Source organism: Glandiceps talaboti, chromosome 10 (assembly GCF_964340395.1).
Source record: "Glandiceps talaboti chromosome 10, keGlaTala1.1, whole genome shotgun sequence".
Taxonomy (NCBI): domain Eukaryota; kingdom Metazoa; phylum Hemichordata; class Enteropneusta; family Spengelidae; genus Glandiceps; species Glandiceps talaboti.
Window position 1 is genome coordinate 18,210,916 of NC_135558.1, and position 17,355 is coordinate 18,228,270.

Consider the following 17,355-nt stretch of genomic DNA (forward strand, 5'->3'; position numbering starts at 1 on the left):
GTTAAGAAAACAATGGAAAAAATCATTCCCTTGCCCGTGTTATCAGTGTGTGCTTTCCTGCGAATCTTTTACATTGCTCCCAACTATTAACCTGAGTGTGCTCTTTTGACCTTACAGTGACTTAAAACAGCTGTTGCACCCTTTAAGCTCTTTGTTTTTCTGTTTTCTCATCATGCAGGTTTATATGTGATTGTACTAACACAGGTTTTTATGGTGTTCTCTGCGAAAATAACATTGATGACTGTGTAAACGTCACTTGTCAGAACGGTGCAGTGTGCCAGGATCTTATCAAAGACTACCAGTGTCAGTGTTATGATGGCTATACTGGTCGAGACTGTGAAACTGACATTGATGATTGCGCTAGTCGGCCGTGTCTCAACGGTGCAGTGTGTCTGGAACGCTCCAACAGAACACTGTACAATCTAGGTTACTTTAACGATGCGTTCAATTACAGTACCGCTAGTGGTTTTACCTGTCAGTGTCAGCCGGGATTTCGGGACGATTATTGCGAGACAAACATCGACGAGTGTGAATCCAGTCCGTGTACAAATGGTGGGACATGCATGGATTTGAATAACGGTTACGAGTGCCAGTGTTCTCCAGGATGGGAGGGGACGCATTGCGAAGAGGAGATTAATGAATGCGAATCGAATCCATGTGAAAATGGAGGAACTTGTACTGACAAATTTAATGCGTTTGAATGTCAGTGTACTACAGAGTATGCCGGGCGGCAGTGTTCCGTTCTTTTGATTGGTTGCAATAGTGGACATGCATGTCAAAATGGTGCAACATGTGTGCCATTCTTACAATACGAACCCCTGAACATTCATAATTATACATGCACATGTCTTGCTGGCTTCACTGGTTATTATTGTGGTGTGTCCACAGCGGCATCTTACACTGGCAACTCCTACATGAAAGACACGTCAACGAATAACCAAAACAGTATCGATATTTCGCTTGGTTTTCGTACAACGGTGCTGTCAGGACTTTTACTGTTCAGTGGTGAAAGTCCAGATGATTATGGCTCCTTTGCGGTAGAGTTGTATGACGGGAGAGTGTACGCGAGATATGGTACGTCTACGCAGACAATCGAAACACGGGGACTTGGAATAAGTCGTCTCAATGACGCCGACTGGCATGATATTCAAATGATCATTTCTGGTAACTCAATGATTCTTCAATTACATGACGCGGGCTGCCCAGGTGGCGTATGTGAAGACGTTAAAGATATCTCCTCGGTTACACTTGCGCAACAACGACAATTTGCATCTACCTTCATTGGTGGTATAGAATCAGGCATAGTGTCTAACAGTCGATCGCAACAAAACTTTATCGGTTGTACACGTGACGTTACCAATGGTGAATCAGGAGATGTCTTGTTACCAACAGAACAAAATACCGTTATCAGTGGATGTACTCGCATCAACCAGTGTGACCCTGATCCTTGCAACGAGAAAGGAGATTGCATCGATGGATGGATTGATTATCAGTGTGTCTGTTACCATGGATACACAGGTCCAAATTGCAATTTCAGTGAGTATTTATATTTCTTTTCCGTAACATGCATATGTAGCTGTATTCTTTAGAATACTGTCCATCGATGCATTATCACATATTATATTATAGCATTACCAATTCCAGTGAATTTTGTGACGTCATCGCTGTACATTATTACTGATAATGTACTCCGTTATTGGGCATCGCTGCCCCGGAACGAGCATAACAATACAAGCTTATGTCCGTAAGGCAATAAAGGTGTGGGTATTTAAGAACAGGGAAATTATGGGGTAAACACAATAAGAATTTTTTTTAAAAGATTGAAATTAAAATGAAACAAATTTGTGTTCACAGCAGTTCATTGAAGTGTATATGTGTGTGTATGTGTACGTACGTGTGTCGCTATGATTAGTATTCAGCTTCCGGGCCGAACGTGGCAGACGATGTTCAGCGCTGTGTATATTATACGTTGTTTTGCGTTTCTCGGTCTACAAATTCACTGGAAATGGCAAAACTATAAAATAATAACAATAATGTACGCCCTCCCACTCCATAATGGACTCAAGCAAACTTTGCACTTCATAATGGGCTCGGCTGTCGCCTCGCCCATTATGTCGTTCAAAGTTTGCTTTCGTCCATTATGGGCTGGGAGGGCGTACATTATTGTTTAATTATATTATAGCATTACCAATTCCAGGGAATTTTGTGACGTCATCGCTGTACATTATTACTGATAATGTACTCCGTTATTGGGCATCGCGGCCCCGGAACAAGCATAACAATACATGCTTATGTCCGTAAGGCAATAACGGTGTGGGTATTTAAGAACAGGGAAATTATGGGGTAAACACCATAAGAATTTTTTTTAAAAGATTGAAATTAAAATGAAACAATTCACTTCAATGAACAGCAGTTCATTGAAGTGTATATGTGTATGTACGTGTATGTACGTGTGTCGCTATGATTAGTATTCAGCTTCCGGGCCGAACATGGCAGACGATGTTCAGCGCTGTGTATATTATACGTTGTTTTGCGTTTCTCGGTCTACAAATTCACTGGAATTGGCGAAACTATAAAATAATAACAATAATGTACGCCCTCCCAGTCCATAATGGACTCAAGCAAACTTTGCACTCCATAATGGGCTCGGCTGTCGCCTCTCCCATTATGTCGTTCAAAGTTTGCTTTCGTCCATTATGGGCTGGGAGGGCGTACATTATTGTTTAAATAGTTCAATGTACATTGTAGGATAAAAAAACCCTAAATTTTGTGGAATTTATTGAAGGTTTGATTCAAATTTTGAATCTGTTTATTTTGTGATTTCTTCTAAATATGTCAAAACCAGTAGTTTGTTACATTCTTTTGATTCAGTACAGTGACATAAAATTTATTTGCTGAAAAATAAGAAAATTTTAGATTTTGTGAAATGACAAATTCAGACGAATGAAGGAATGTTGACCAAGTATTTCAAATGCAATTGTATAATTGTTTGCTTCCATTTCATACAAGGAAAATCACAGGAAATAGGGGGCTGATTTTGGTAAATTTGCCTCATCATCATATTCCCGTACAACAGGGCTTGAAATTAACTTTTTTGCTATGGTAGTCCCAGTGGGCTACCAATTTCAGAAAGTTGTAGCCCAAGGATTGTGACCAGTAGTCCCATATTCCTGAACTGAAAACAGAGTTCCTCTATTGAAAATAGATGTATGTTATTAAGATACCTTTATGTCTGTTAATCTTCCATCCTTTAAAATCATCATATAATCAGTGGTAGCCTGAGTGGGCTACCAGCTGCTAATTATGGTAGCCCCATGACAAGAATTGGTAAGCTGGACTCTGTGGACTCAGGACAACAGTTAATTTTGAGCCCTGGCGTTTATGTGATATAAAAATATGTTCAGCTGTCAGTGAGCTTACTTTGAGACAAAAAGTCTGATGTCTTGTACGGTTCAAGTGTTCAAAGAATGTTATAATGATATGAAAGTATGTGTTATGATGTCTACACATGTACATTTCACAGTTACTATGGAAGTGTCAGTCAGTGTCTTGGTGATAATAGATTGATGATGGCCTTAAGTTGTTAACGAATGTCTTGGGTTGAAAATTATTTTATATTGTTGAAAAGTTGACATTTTGTGGTGAAAGCCCTTTTTCCTAGCTATTGTATGGTTAGACTGTCTATAAGATATGTCGTGTCATACCGCCCTCAATGGTCAGGAACTTTGAAGGGGTTAGCCAATGCACGAGGGCGCCCTTACATAGCAAAACTTACATACTACTGTTATAACTGGACAGAATGAAAGGAGAGTAAAGTGATAGTTATATCACATGTACAGCTTACATTCCTCATCATGCTAGCATGATCTTATACCTAATTAGTAATAATGGTAACTTAAATTAAGGGATCATTTTCAGTTCAGAAGTATATCAAGTTGTAGAAAAATTATTTTATCAAGACTTTTGTTAGCAATGTATGTGTAGAATAGTGGGCTGAATAGTGGGCTGACTTTAGAAAGATGCACATTTGTATTCAAGCTAGGGAGTTTGGGTTAGGGTAAGGAGTACAGATAGACTCCCTAACATTACTAGTAACATGATTCATATCATTGGTAAGAATAGAGAACAGTGGACCTTACTGTACCATACATGCACATTTGTATTCCATCTAGGAAGTTTGGGTTTGGGTAAGAAATACAGATAGACTCCCTAAAGTTAACATGATTCACATCATTGGCAAGAATAGAGAACAGTGGGCAGATTACAAATGATACACTTTTGTAGTCAAGCTAGGGACAGTGTTATTGTTTTGTTAGTGATAGAATAGGGTTAGACCCCCTAACACACTCCTCATTTGTATCATTCATTGCAAATGACCACTGTTCTCCATGCAAAGTACAAACAATAAAGTTTGGATGTACATGCTAATGTTTGACAATGAGATTAAATGTTTATTGGTATGATTTATGAACAATTACAATTTTATAAGTGTTTTGAGTTTTACCAAAACGTTTACAAAGTCTTCTACTATATATATATTCAAGACACATTAGCTTTTATTTTACCAATATCACTAGTTTTATAGTTAAGTGTAAAGTTACTGATGGGTGGACTTAGATATCAAATTTAGAACATTGAGGGAAATGTATAAACTCATTTTTTTTCATGTTTACAAAATACTAAGAATTGTGAAGTTTTGTAAACATGAACAAATTTACAAGGTAGAATGTGCTTCGGAGATGATTTTCACTGAAAATCAAAAGTTTTTAAAATCTCTCCAAACTTTGCAAGATGAAAGCTTGCTTCTGGTCTTTTTGAAATAATAAAAGAATATGGAGTTCACCAGTTTGTGTTCAAGGAAATTGACATCTTTTATTTTTCCGTAAGAGTTAACATGTATAGTATTTGGTGGCCATATTGGATTCAGCAGCCATATTGGATTTGGCGGCCATATTGGGTTTGGTGGCCAGATTGGATTCTAAAATGAATTTTGACCTATTTCAAAAATTTGGATGGTGACTCTTTGATTTTTTTATTGAAATCAACTGAGAATTGGTTGTTCGAGTTTTTTTTAACAAAGTATCAGCAAAAGTTTACCGAAGTGCATTTCATGTTAAGTTTAAATTTAGAACATTGGAGAAAACATGAAAATATTCCATGATTTAAAAAATACAAAAAATTATGAAGTACACTGTTGTTCTTTTTTTCAGATTTCACTTCTGTTACCTTGAGTTTTGAAGATTCGAACAGCTACATGTTATTCCGTGTCGCAACAGGTCCTCCTTCAAGCATACAAATTATCAAATTGAATTTCAGAACAACCAAACCCAGTGGTTTGATATTTTATTTAACAACCACTGACCAGAACCAATTTGTTGTACTGCAGTTAGTTGATGGACAGTTACAGACGTTAGTCAAAGTGGGGTCTAATAGTATTCTGTCGACAAGCGTTGGTCAGAGTTTAGCTGATGGTGACCAACACTATGTAGAAGTGATATACACAGAGGATGGTAACCATGCAACTCTACAAGTTCAATTAGGTACGAAAACAGTAACTTCAAGGTCATCAGCTGGTATAACCAATGTCAACTATATTGATGTTTATATCGGAGGTGTCCCTGACTTCAATAGTGTTGCGTCTACTTTTATCACACGTGAGTCTTTTAAGGGATGTGTGCAAGATATCCGACATAATGGCTACATCTTGGATGCCTTTCCGTTAGTTATCCCGGATTTCAGACTGCCGGAATCTTACCAGTTGATCAATGACGTTGCTCTGAGGGAGACCTGTGTAAGTGATGATATGTGTGATGATGACAATCCTTGCCAGAATAACAGTACTTGTACGACTACCTGGAATGACTTTGAGTGTGCCTGTGTTAATTTCTACCGAGGTAAAGATTGCAGTTTAGAAGCATTCTGTCAATTGGTCACCTGTGCTGATGATGCAACATGTATTAATAGGAACGATGGCTATGACTGTAAGTAAAAAAATTTTTTTTGTGCTGGGAATTCCTCCCAATGATTTTCTAGTACGCAGACATATACACACAAAACACAATGTTACAGAGATCCATTCAGGTTTGGGACTACATGATAGGGCTATGTAGCACGCTCTATATCAGTTATCATGCTGCTGTGGAACTGTCAAGGCTTTCCCAGTCAGTCCACAGGCTATCAGCAGAGTAACCCAGGCCTGGCAAACTTAGCACCTGCGGGCTTCGTGTGAGTAATCGTCCCCAATTTTTTGAGTCATTACTCCAGGAGTCCCCCAAAATAATTGTGTTGTATATTTCATAATTTATCTTCAAAGTTTAAGACTTTTAATTTCAAGAAAGGTATAAATTTGTGCAGCTTTTTTGTTGTCAGACTTTGCTTTGACAAAGAATTAAAATATTTGTTTCCATCACTATCAATGACTCAACAAAAATTAGAAAGATGTATATTGAAAATTCACTCATATTTCATATATTTGCATAAAAAGTTATTATACTAATTAGTACTTGAGCCTGCACCTTGAAATACACAAAATTCCAAACTGTGTACATATTATACAGTATGCGATGTTTCGTTTCCCAGATTTCAACTTAATTTCATGCAGTGTAGCCTTTGTGTTGATAAGTTTGTCAAAATGTACTTCTAATGTGACACATGCGATGCTGAGTTTCTGGTATTATTTTAATGCGTTTACAATCATGTTTTACATTGTATTGATCGTAGTGGTGTGATCGCTACAGTTTTCATCATAGTTGCATAAAAATATATTATTAAGCGGTTGATGTCACACTTGTGAACGTTCGTTTAGGGGAAGGAGGGAGAGTTTTTTTTGCCCAAAACAAACTATGTTCGTTTGTTGAGCTTGTACAACAGTGTGCGATTATCTCTTACAGTATTACTTATTCATACATTTTTCATGATAACAGGTTTGACCAGTGCTACGTTTGATGGTACCAGCGCCAGTTATATCACATACAGTAACAGTATTAGTCAGTCTGCCATCATCAACTCAATATCGGTTAATCTGCGTACTCGACGAGAAAACCAACTCATCTTGCACTCCAAAAATAATCTGAATAATCGGAATGATTATATGACATTGGAATTCTTTAACAACGACGTACTGTTTAGATTTGACTTTGGAGATGGAACACAGATTGTACCCGTTGCTAATAATATAAGCGATGGGGAGTGGCATGTTTTGAGATTTGAATTTGAAACTAATATAGTTTCTATGTTCATCGATGGTAATCTGCGTTTACGAAAATCTGTTACGTTGACAACAACATCTTTGACTGACTTCTTCTCTGCGGATGGTAACGTCGTTCATCTTGCATATGCACCCACCGGAACCATCAGTTCTAGTAACGATTACAAAGGATGTCTTGAAGAAATACGAATCGGTGATTTCCTTCTACCGTTCTATGACCAGGACTCGGTGAACAGCAGCAGCGTTGAACAGTTTTACGCAACACCAGTCGGCATCTCCATCGGTTGTCAAGGCGATCCAGTATGTGACTCATCACCGTGTCAGAACGCAGCAGAGTGCCAAGACATGTGGAATCTGTACACATGCAATTGTTTACCCGGTTACGACGGAATAAACTGCGAGAACGACATCGATGAGTGTGCGTCATCACCGTGCCTGTTTGGTTCGCAGTGTATTGATCATATCAATAACTACACCTGTGTCTGTACACCGGGATATATTGGACCGAATTGCGGCATTGAAATTGACGAATGCGAAACTACAGTGTGTCAAAATAACGGAACTTGTCAGGATCTCGTCAACGATTTCTATTGTAATTGTACATCGAACTACACTGGAAAGAATTGTGAATATCTTATCCCAGTAAGTCATTTTAATTACGATATCACACTTAAAATGCATACAATATTATTGTATATAATATTAACTACTATGATAATAAATGTTCTGCGAAAATATAGAATTGGGATACTCTGTAAAGATGAGAGAAACAAACAAAACACAATTATGCAGTCTTCAAAATTTTGTACGTTTATACTATAGAATCTAACTATGTTAAAGCTACACTACACTAGCTGCAAATGAGACATTTTTTGAAAACTGTTTTCTTAGATGTACTGGCTTATTCACAGTTATTGTACACCCTCTACAATATTGAATCCCCTGTGAGTAAATATATTTGCACAGCTCCATACATAATATGGTATGGTAAATCCAATTAAATTGATTTTTGGATCTATACTCAAAAGTCAGCACCCCTATGCGATCACAATTTCAACCTGTTGCTATGCTACTTCTGAGTACAAAATGTTATACACTTCAACGTGAAACAGCTGTCATGAATTATGAGATGAGTCTCCAGAACCCCACACTTTATGAAAACTGTCTCTATTTCCTGGAGTAGCATTCCCCTTAGACTGTCGACAGTCGCTCACGCCTTTTTCCCTACGTTTTATCTAAACTTAAGTCGTCGCCGTGCTCCAATCCAGCGCAACACTACTATAATCACATACTGATATCGAGGCCCTCGATATCAATATGCGATTATAGTAGTATTGCGCGGATCGGAGCGCAGCAACGACTTAAATTTAGATAAAACGTAGGGAAAAAAAGGCGTGGGCGACTGTCGACAGTCTACATTCCCCTCTAATCAGTAGGGTGAAGTTTCCCAAGGGAAAAAAAGTGTCTATCATTGTATCACATCAGTTTCTCATTGCCATCATTTTTTGCAGTTGTTCCAGTCCTGTTCTGATGAGCCTTGCCAAAATGACGCTACCTGTGTGAATGTAACGGCAGAAAATCCAAGCCAGGTATGAACATCAAATTTATGTGGTTTTTTTTGTGTTTTTTTACATCCTAACGCATAAACATTGTGATTACAATCTTCTCTGATTGTGGAATTCTTTCTGTACAAATATGTACTAATCTGGTTGTGAATGAAAAAAGAATTGACAAGTTAGGCCAAAAAAAAAAAGAATTGTTTCTGGTCAGGACATGTTGTCTAAAGTGGTGCGACAATGCAAATTAAATTTTTTTTTTAATTGTCAAACCTGTCACATAATCTACTGTTTATGACAGTTACTGTTCTTTTTATTTAGTACTTTAGAGCAAGTGTTATGGGGCAGATATAACTTACTTGTTCGGTATTAGCGCTGCAGTTGTCTTCACTGAAGAAATAATTAATGTAGAGAGGGTTATTTTTGTGTTTTGCCACTGATCTGAAGAGTGCATGGACTGGACAAACACATAAAAAAATCAAGGAGGGGGTATTGAAGTGATGCACACAGTGATCAGAAACAATTAGGGGGGGGGGGGGCATAAAGTGTCTGGATCGAAAACATACCTCCCTGATAAGTATTTCTGCAGAATTATATTAGACATGCTTCTTGGGTGAAAATTTACCTGCTGTGAAGCTAGAGAGGCCTTTGATAAGATGTCAACTTTATTGTCTTAGAATGATTTTGTCAAAGCCACAAGTTACAGGAACATTTTGGTGTAGATTTCTTAAATTATGTATTTGCCTTAAACAAAAGGAATATCATGATGCTCATAGTCAACTCTTGGGGGCGCTGTGATGCACTTGTTATGGCATCATCCCAGATAAGAGAGAAATGTGGTGATGTCATATAAATTTGTGATGTACAGCTATTGAAATAGCTTTGTCTGATTTTCCTTATGTAGATACACAAGTGATCGTCCAAACTATTATCAAATTGTGTCATTGGATTAAAATTTTGACATTATTGATCAAAAAAAAAAAAAAATGGGTATTGAAAATGATGGATTTTTTTGTCCAACTTTCATGATGGTACAAACTTTTGAAACTTCAATACAATACACCCCCCCCCCCCACTACCACAACACATTGTCATATTTAGAATTTCTATTAATTTCATCAAATTTTCTTTCTTCTTTTCCAGCCTTCATTTGAGTGTCAGTGTCGTGGAGGCTACGAAGGTGTCTACTGCCAGGACGAGATTGACTACTGTGCCAACGTTACATGCGAGAATGGGGCTACGTGTAATTCCATAACGGATGAACAGCGATTTGAGTGCGAGTGTGTGCCAGGATATACAGGAGAGTACTGTGGAACAGACATTGATGAATGTGCTGCTGTACAGTGTCTGAATGGTGCCACATGTAGAGACCTGATAAATGAATTCCAGTGTGCTTGTTTACCTGGTAAGTATAACAAGAAGTAATAACACTTATACCGTGCACGAGCCAAGTTGAACAGAAAATATGGAAAATATATACTCTTGTCATTCTATGTCATGACAATCAAAATTGCCATTACTTTCCCCCCGATTTTTCTTTTATATTATTACTGGCGCTTTGTGCACTTTGACAGAGTTAATAATTGTCACTTGTCTTTTGGTTACCTAGGTTACGATGGTACATATTGTGGAAATGACATTGATGAGTGTGCTAACATCACATGTGAAAACGGTGGTACATGCCAAGATCTAGTCAATGGATATGAGTGTCTTTGCCTGGAAGGCTATGAAGGTAGGCGTAGTTCAACTTGCAATTGCATCAGTGTGGATTTTGTTTTGTGTTTTCAGACAAATCTACTGCCCCCATAATAGCCCAGAAATTTAGGCCATCTGACTTGACATACTAGTTTGACAGTATAGCCGAGAGACTTGTGCCATCTGACTTGACATACTGACTTGACAGTATAGCCCAAAGACTTGGCTGTCTGACTTGACATTCTGGCTTGACAGTATAGCCCAGAGACTTTTGCCATCTGACTTGACATTCTGGCGTGACAGTATAGCCTAGTGACTTGGCTATCTGACTTGACATTCTGGCTTGACAGTATAGCCTAGAGACTTGGCTATCGGACTTGACATATTGACTTGACAGTGTAGCCTAGAGACTTGGCTATCTGTCTTGACATACTGGCTTGACAGTATAGCCCAGAGATTTGGCTATCTGACTTGACATACTGATTTGACAGTATAGCCCAGAGACTTGGCTATCTGACTTGACATACTGGCTTGACAGTATATCCCAGAGACTTGGCTATCTGACTTGACATACTGGTTTGACAGTATAGCCCAGAGACTTGGCTATCTGACTTTACATACTGGCTTGACAGTATATCCCAGAGACTTGGCTATCTGACTTGACATACTGGTTTGACAGTATAGCCCAGAGACTTGGCTATCTGACTTTACATACTGGCTTGACAGTATAGCCCAGAGACTTGGCTATCTGACTTTACATACTGACTTGACAGTATAGCCCAGAGACTTGGCTATCTGACTTTACATACTGACTTGACAGTATAGCCTAGAGACTTGGCTAGCTGACTTGACATATTTGCTTGACAGTATAGACAGTTTTGACAAATGACATTTTTAAGCCAGATAGCCAAATCTTTTGGCCTTTGACCCAAATACTGTGGACTGTTTTGTTTTCATATGTGGTATATTGTGGCTGAAGGTTGGGTTTTCCATCAAACTAAATTCTGATATGAATACTTTCCATCAAGACTTTGTATGTATCATATGCTGGAGTCATGAAAACAAAATTTAAGTGAATTAATGAAAATATTGTGTTTGGTGAAAACAAGTCTTGTGAAAGATGAATGTCGAAATGTTAGTTCATATCTGTTGTGGTATACATTACTTCACTTGTGAATTATTTCATCTGTTAGGTTCTGCATCCTCTGAACCAAAATCTGTAAAAATATTAGTTTTGGCCTCAATATGTCATGTGTATCAAAAAAAAAAAAAAAGGTGAAAATTAATTATAACTAGAATGTCAGAATTGTTATTTCCAAGGAAATGAAAACCCTTTAAAATGATACCATCCACAGTATGCTGGTATTATGTTGAAAGCAAAATGGTGAGAGAGTCGTGCAAAAGCTGAAAGTTTAGAGTTCACAGCTGTGTGCATGATTTGTATGAAAGTTTTGTGTATGTATGTAAATTTACTGTCAAGCGATATTTTTGTGGAATTTTGGTAAGATGAAATCTTGGTTGTATATATATTATTATGCATGCATAAATTACAGGTTGTCATTTGCACAGTGATAACAATTATTGTATGCACACAGTGTATAACAACTTTATTTAACCTATGCAGTAATATTAATGTTTTAGTGCACAGAACAACAAATAACACATGTTATTGCATACTAGCTATTAAATTTATACATGTAGAAAGTATCAAAAATTTGAACTGTAATGGTTTCTTTATAATCTCTACTTGCCAAATATATTGTTACTTATATAGTTAAATCTTGGCTCAGTAAATAAAATGAGAATTATTATTATTATTATTATTATTTATCCATCCTTTAGCCAGCCAGCCTGTGTTGTGTTTTAGTTACTTATTCATTTGGATGTAAATTTGCAATACTAGACAAGACAGTAATGACAACATTATTATATGCCGAATTGTGGTGATTTCACTTGCCCCATACACTCTTAAGTGTCATAACATGTACAAAACAGTACATTATTTTAGTTGCCTTCTACACATACATAGACACATAGACACACAGACACTTGTACATGTATGTGTATACATTGTGTAGACTGACACAGATATACACATGTACATGCACAGACATGTGTATGCACATCCACACAAACTTATTCACACACACACACACACACACACACACACACACACACACACACACACACACACATACACATACTAATTGACATACATCGCCATACATCCAAAACAGGCTATATGAAAGAAAGTCAATTGTAAGACTGTCAAACCAAAGAAGGATCTTAATTCACAGTTTGTCATCATATCAATTTTAAAGATAATTTGATGAGCTGCAATTAATCTCTACGTTGCATATGAAGTGGATTATGATAATCCAGGTTACTATAAATTACGTAGTGTAGGATCAATACCATGATCACAGGTGTTGTAGCAAATGTTTTTATTCGCAATGTATTTTACAAATCCTCTTTTCATCTTTTCCTAGCACTTTCGTAAAGCATTGTGTTTTGTAAGAAAGATGATGCTGATTGTTGTATTTTTGCCTTGCTTTTTTGTCATCCTTTGCGCTGTAAATTGTGGCGATGGTCCAAAGTGCATGATTGTCTGTAGCTGGTTATTCTGAAATGAATGGATTATTTTGTCATTCTAACGAAGACTGTAATTTCTATATCGTTAGGCATACATTGTGAAAACGACATAAACGAATGCAGTGTCAGCTTTCCGTGTCAAAACGGCGCCACATGTACAAACACAGATGGAAGTTACATGTGTACATGTGCGACCGGATATTACGGAATCAATTGCGAGAGAAATCCATGCCTGCCTTATCCATGCGAGAATAGTGCCACTTGCCGCTCCATTGATGACCTAGGAAGCAATTTTGAATGTCTGTGCCCAGTGGGTTATAAGGGCTTAACATGCGGACTGGCAACTTGTGATGTCGTTCCGCCATGTCTTGCTGGGAATTGCTCTGTAACATCATTCACAACATGGCAATGCAGTTGTCCTAAGTATTATGAAGGTATCTTACATGTCAAATTCAAGTCAAATTATAACGATTTGACAAATTAAAAGAACGATAATATTTACATAGAGGTTGATAGATTAGTAGAATATGGTTTCCAACTTTGTCTCAACATTTGCTTCACTTGTGGAAGTGTACTGTGAAGTACTTGAAGATTTTACGATCTTATCACAGTTGGATACTGATAAGCAGTCAGTGGGTTTGCCTGAATGAATAGACAACTTTATAGTGTACAAAGAGTTGCCTGCTTTTCCTTGACTAAGTATTGCTGTCTTTTCAGAGATATTTGGTCATCAATTTTGTGTTTGAATGAGTCCATGTAAATACCTACAAATTATAACTATGAAAAACTGCACATGTTTAAAGTAGAATTACTTACTATTGTGCGTAGAAGCTAAATCATTAAAAAATACATGGGACTAGTATTTCCAGACAAGGCGACTACTTTGTATGTGCAGCCTGGTGTTTACTGCTGACATTATCTCCAAATTTTAGTGTAACTTCAACAATGTCTGTCACTGTTGTAGCAAATGTTGAGACAAAGTTGGAAACCAATTCTCCTAATCTATCGACATCTATGTAAACATTACCGTTGTTTAATTTGTCAAATCGGCTGTAAAACCTGAGTCCTTCTCTCTAAATTCATCATATGCTGAAGTACCATCCTAAAATTTTTCCATTCATTTACTAATAAATCTCAGGGTAGGGAGGAACATGTTCATCATGTTATTAATCTTCATACCTGCTTGCAGGTTTCTGCCATAGAGGGCGCTCTTTACATGCAAAAAACCTATCTCGAAATAATGCCATAGAGGGCGCTCTTTACAAGTGAAGAAGCCATTTTGATATGCATATTCAGGTCTGCTTTTCAAACCATGGTTTCAGGTCAAAATCTTGATGGAACAGAAAGTCAAAAAAAATATCGATCAGATTCAAATCTGTGTTCCAAATAAATCGTTCATAATGACAATTTCAAGATCTGCATATTAAATTAAATTGTGCGGGAATGATGAGACGACCTGAAGATGCAAATCTAAATCTCACTCTGAATCTAAATCTGATTCTGAGTTTTTCTACTCAAATCTGAATCTAAACCAGAATCTGAATCTAAACTTTTTGTAACTAATGTCATCATTTGTGAACTTAAATGTACTCTTTCTATAAAAAAAAAAGGTGTATCTGTTCAAATCTAAACTATGTGACCTCTTTGTGACCTTTCTGATCTAAATGTTAATTCTTTGATGTGAAGTTTCTAATAATGTTTTCAGAAGAATGTTTAATTCTCTAAGTTGTTACGATTTAAAGAATATTATGGTTATTTATAAATTCTACACTTTTTTTCTGAACCTTTAAATATAAAAGTACAATAACTATTATAAATCATAAATGTAATTGAAACTTTTTAAGAAATGTCCAATGAAACAAAGATAAGGAGACCTGTGATAATCTTAAAAAGTAAACTTGGGGGTAGCACTTCCTGAACTGAAACAAAAAAATGATCTACAAATCTCATCATGTGAAATGGAATATCAAAATAAAATAAAGCTAAGGAGACCTATTGTAATAATAAAGAGTAAACTAGGGGGTACTGAACAAAAATATATATATTCAACAAATCCCATCATGTGAAACGGAATCTTGAATAAATACAATAAAGTTAAGGAGACCCATGACAATCATGACAAGTAAACTAAGGGGTTGTCAGTTTTCAAGGCCATGGGAAAGTTAATCAATAATGCATTGTTTGCCCCAAAACTAAATGTGTGTATTGCACAGGTATGTCAAACAAATTAAATTAACATTCAAATGAAGGCAAGAAGCCCACTCAAATCGATACAGTATGTAGTTAGGAGGTCATCCAACCAATTATCTCCCAGATGTACCTCTGTCAGAGATATGTAGCCGGAAAAGTTTTTTTGCACCTTTTTATGGAAAAGTAGTGACTGAAAAAAAAAGTTCCCCATCTCTTACAAAAGAAAATTCTGGCTTAAATAAACAAACATGTACATTAAGTAGAAACTGTAGGTGTTCTTTCATGTTGTTTTTACTCCAAAAACCAGCATAAGTCTTGAATTGTGAAAAGTCCTGTGTATACATGGTTGTATTTACTTCCATTACCCTCCAGTGTTTGAACTGGGTTTACAAAGGTCATACCCAGCCATGCAGACCCGAAATGACTGGTGCAGGTACATGAATGTATTGTATTACTCACAATGTATGTGTGAGTACATTCTTAGAGCATGGAGTCACAGTCGTGTCAACACAAAGATAAGAGAGGGCACCATTTATCATTGATTCTGTCTTTGGTGTCAAAGAACACATACAAGCTAAAAATACCACTGAGTAGTAGTATACATTACTAGATACATTGTGTAGAATAGACTCCAATGTAAAAAAGGCAGACAAAAACTGGGTTAAGTCAGTTTTTTTCTGTCCTAATTACGACAAGTTAACCGAACCGATTTACTTTGAACTGTTTACAACCGATTTAAGGGCATATGGGGACAGGAAAACTAAATTCAATTCAGATCAAAACAGAATTTAGATGGGGACAGGGCTGCAATTTACCTCAGAAAATCGCTGATGTATTCCAAATTTATCGATTGGAGAAGGCATCTTAAACTAATCACATTTCAAGGTATTTATGTCAATAATGTCAACTTGATGGATTCCATTGTCCAAACTTTGAGAATTTGACGTCACCTTTTCAGATGATAATTACAATTTAAATGTCAACTTGCAAAAATTTAGTAATTTCAAAAATTCCATTATGACATTAGGCTGTGAGTTGTAATTAATAAATTATCATACAAATTTTACTATCCATAATATAGTATACTAACATTTTTTAGACCTTTGGGTTTTTGTTCGATTTTAATTGCATTTATATGTAGATTTAATTTTTAATGAATGGATAACAGAGAGAAATCACATTTTGTCATTTTTTTACATTTTTACATAAATGATCGAAGTTTGTCATTTTTTAAATATGAATATAAACTCAAATGAAGTACAAAACTCCACAAGTTTGAGAATGTTTTTGAAAAATTCTTTGTAATTATTGATATAACTGAAGCTAAAAAAAGACAATTTGGGTCATTAATGAAAATGTGTTTGTCAAACTAATAAAAAAATACCTTCTGGGCTTTGAAGTAAGAATAGTGCTATTTCAAAAAAAACACATTTCTATATATTTTGGAGATTGATTAGAGACATAGGTTGACGACCCCCTGACTATGTTGGCAAAAATGCTAATAGCCTACAAATGTATTTATTCAACTCTCATGAACAGAACATAGTCACTGTGTCAAGATATATATAATGGCCATGGAAGTACACTTCAAACATCTCTTCTCACAGTCCAAACATGTGAAATTGTAAAGTCAAAAAAAAGTCTACCATACCTGCAGTCTTCTCGTATTTCAGCTGTAATTGTAGGCATGTGTTTGAAGTTGTAACATTAGTGGTGAGATAGTTGAACCTTGTGGCTGACAGGTAGTGTTACAACGTTGTCTTTTTATCTGAAAACAGTCCACGAAATGTCCACTCTATAGTCCAATCAGAAGTAGTACACAGAATATAAATATCTAAGTTAATAAATTTGGCTATAAACTGTCTCAATTTTTGTTGACATAAACTCTTAACATATTTCTGTAAAAGCTAGGAGTGTACAGATATTGAGGACACATTCCCTCATGCATGCCACTCTATCAGTCTTTCAATTCCCTTTATTTCGTCCATAATATGAATTTGATTGTCCAATTTCTATATAACTGTCGATTTGAAAAGAAGGAACGCCAATTTCTATTCTCTCCCCGCAACATCTGTTTGTGTGGTAGTATGTGGCATGCGTCAACATGCCTATGTT

General features: G+C 36.5%; 1 protein-coding gene across 1 annotated transcript in view; it reads left to right on the forward strand.

Moving 5' to 3' along the window:
- Positions 1 to 17,355, forward strand: part of LOC144440704 (uncharacterized) — a 66,455-nt gene that overhangs the window by 36,439 nt on the left and 12,661 nt on the right. Inside the window, exons 10-16 of the mRNA XM_078130088.1 lie at positions 179 to 1,536; positions 5,211 to 5,981; positions 6,924 to 7,849; positions 8,719 to 8,796; positions 9,907 to 10,168; positions 10,373 to 10,495; positions 13,140 to 13,484. Of these exons, the coding sequence (XP_077986214.1) occupies positions 179 to 1,536; positions 5,211 to 5,981; positions 6,924 to 7,849; positions 8,719 to 8,796; positions 9,907 to 10,168; positions 10,373 to 10,495; positions 13,140 to 13,484 (3,863 nt within the window). The remainder of the gene's footprint in view (positions 1 to 178; positions 1,537 to 5,210; positions 5,982 to 6,923; positions 7,850 to 8,718; positions 8,797 to 9,906; positions 10,169 to 10,372; positions 10,496 to 13,139; positions 13,485 to 17,355) is intronic.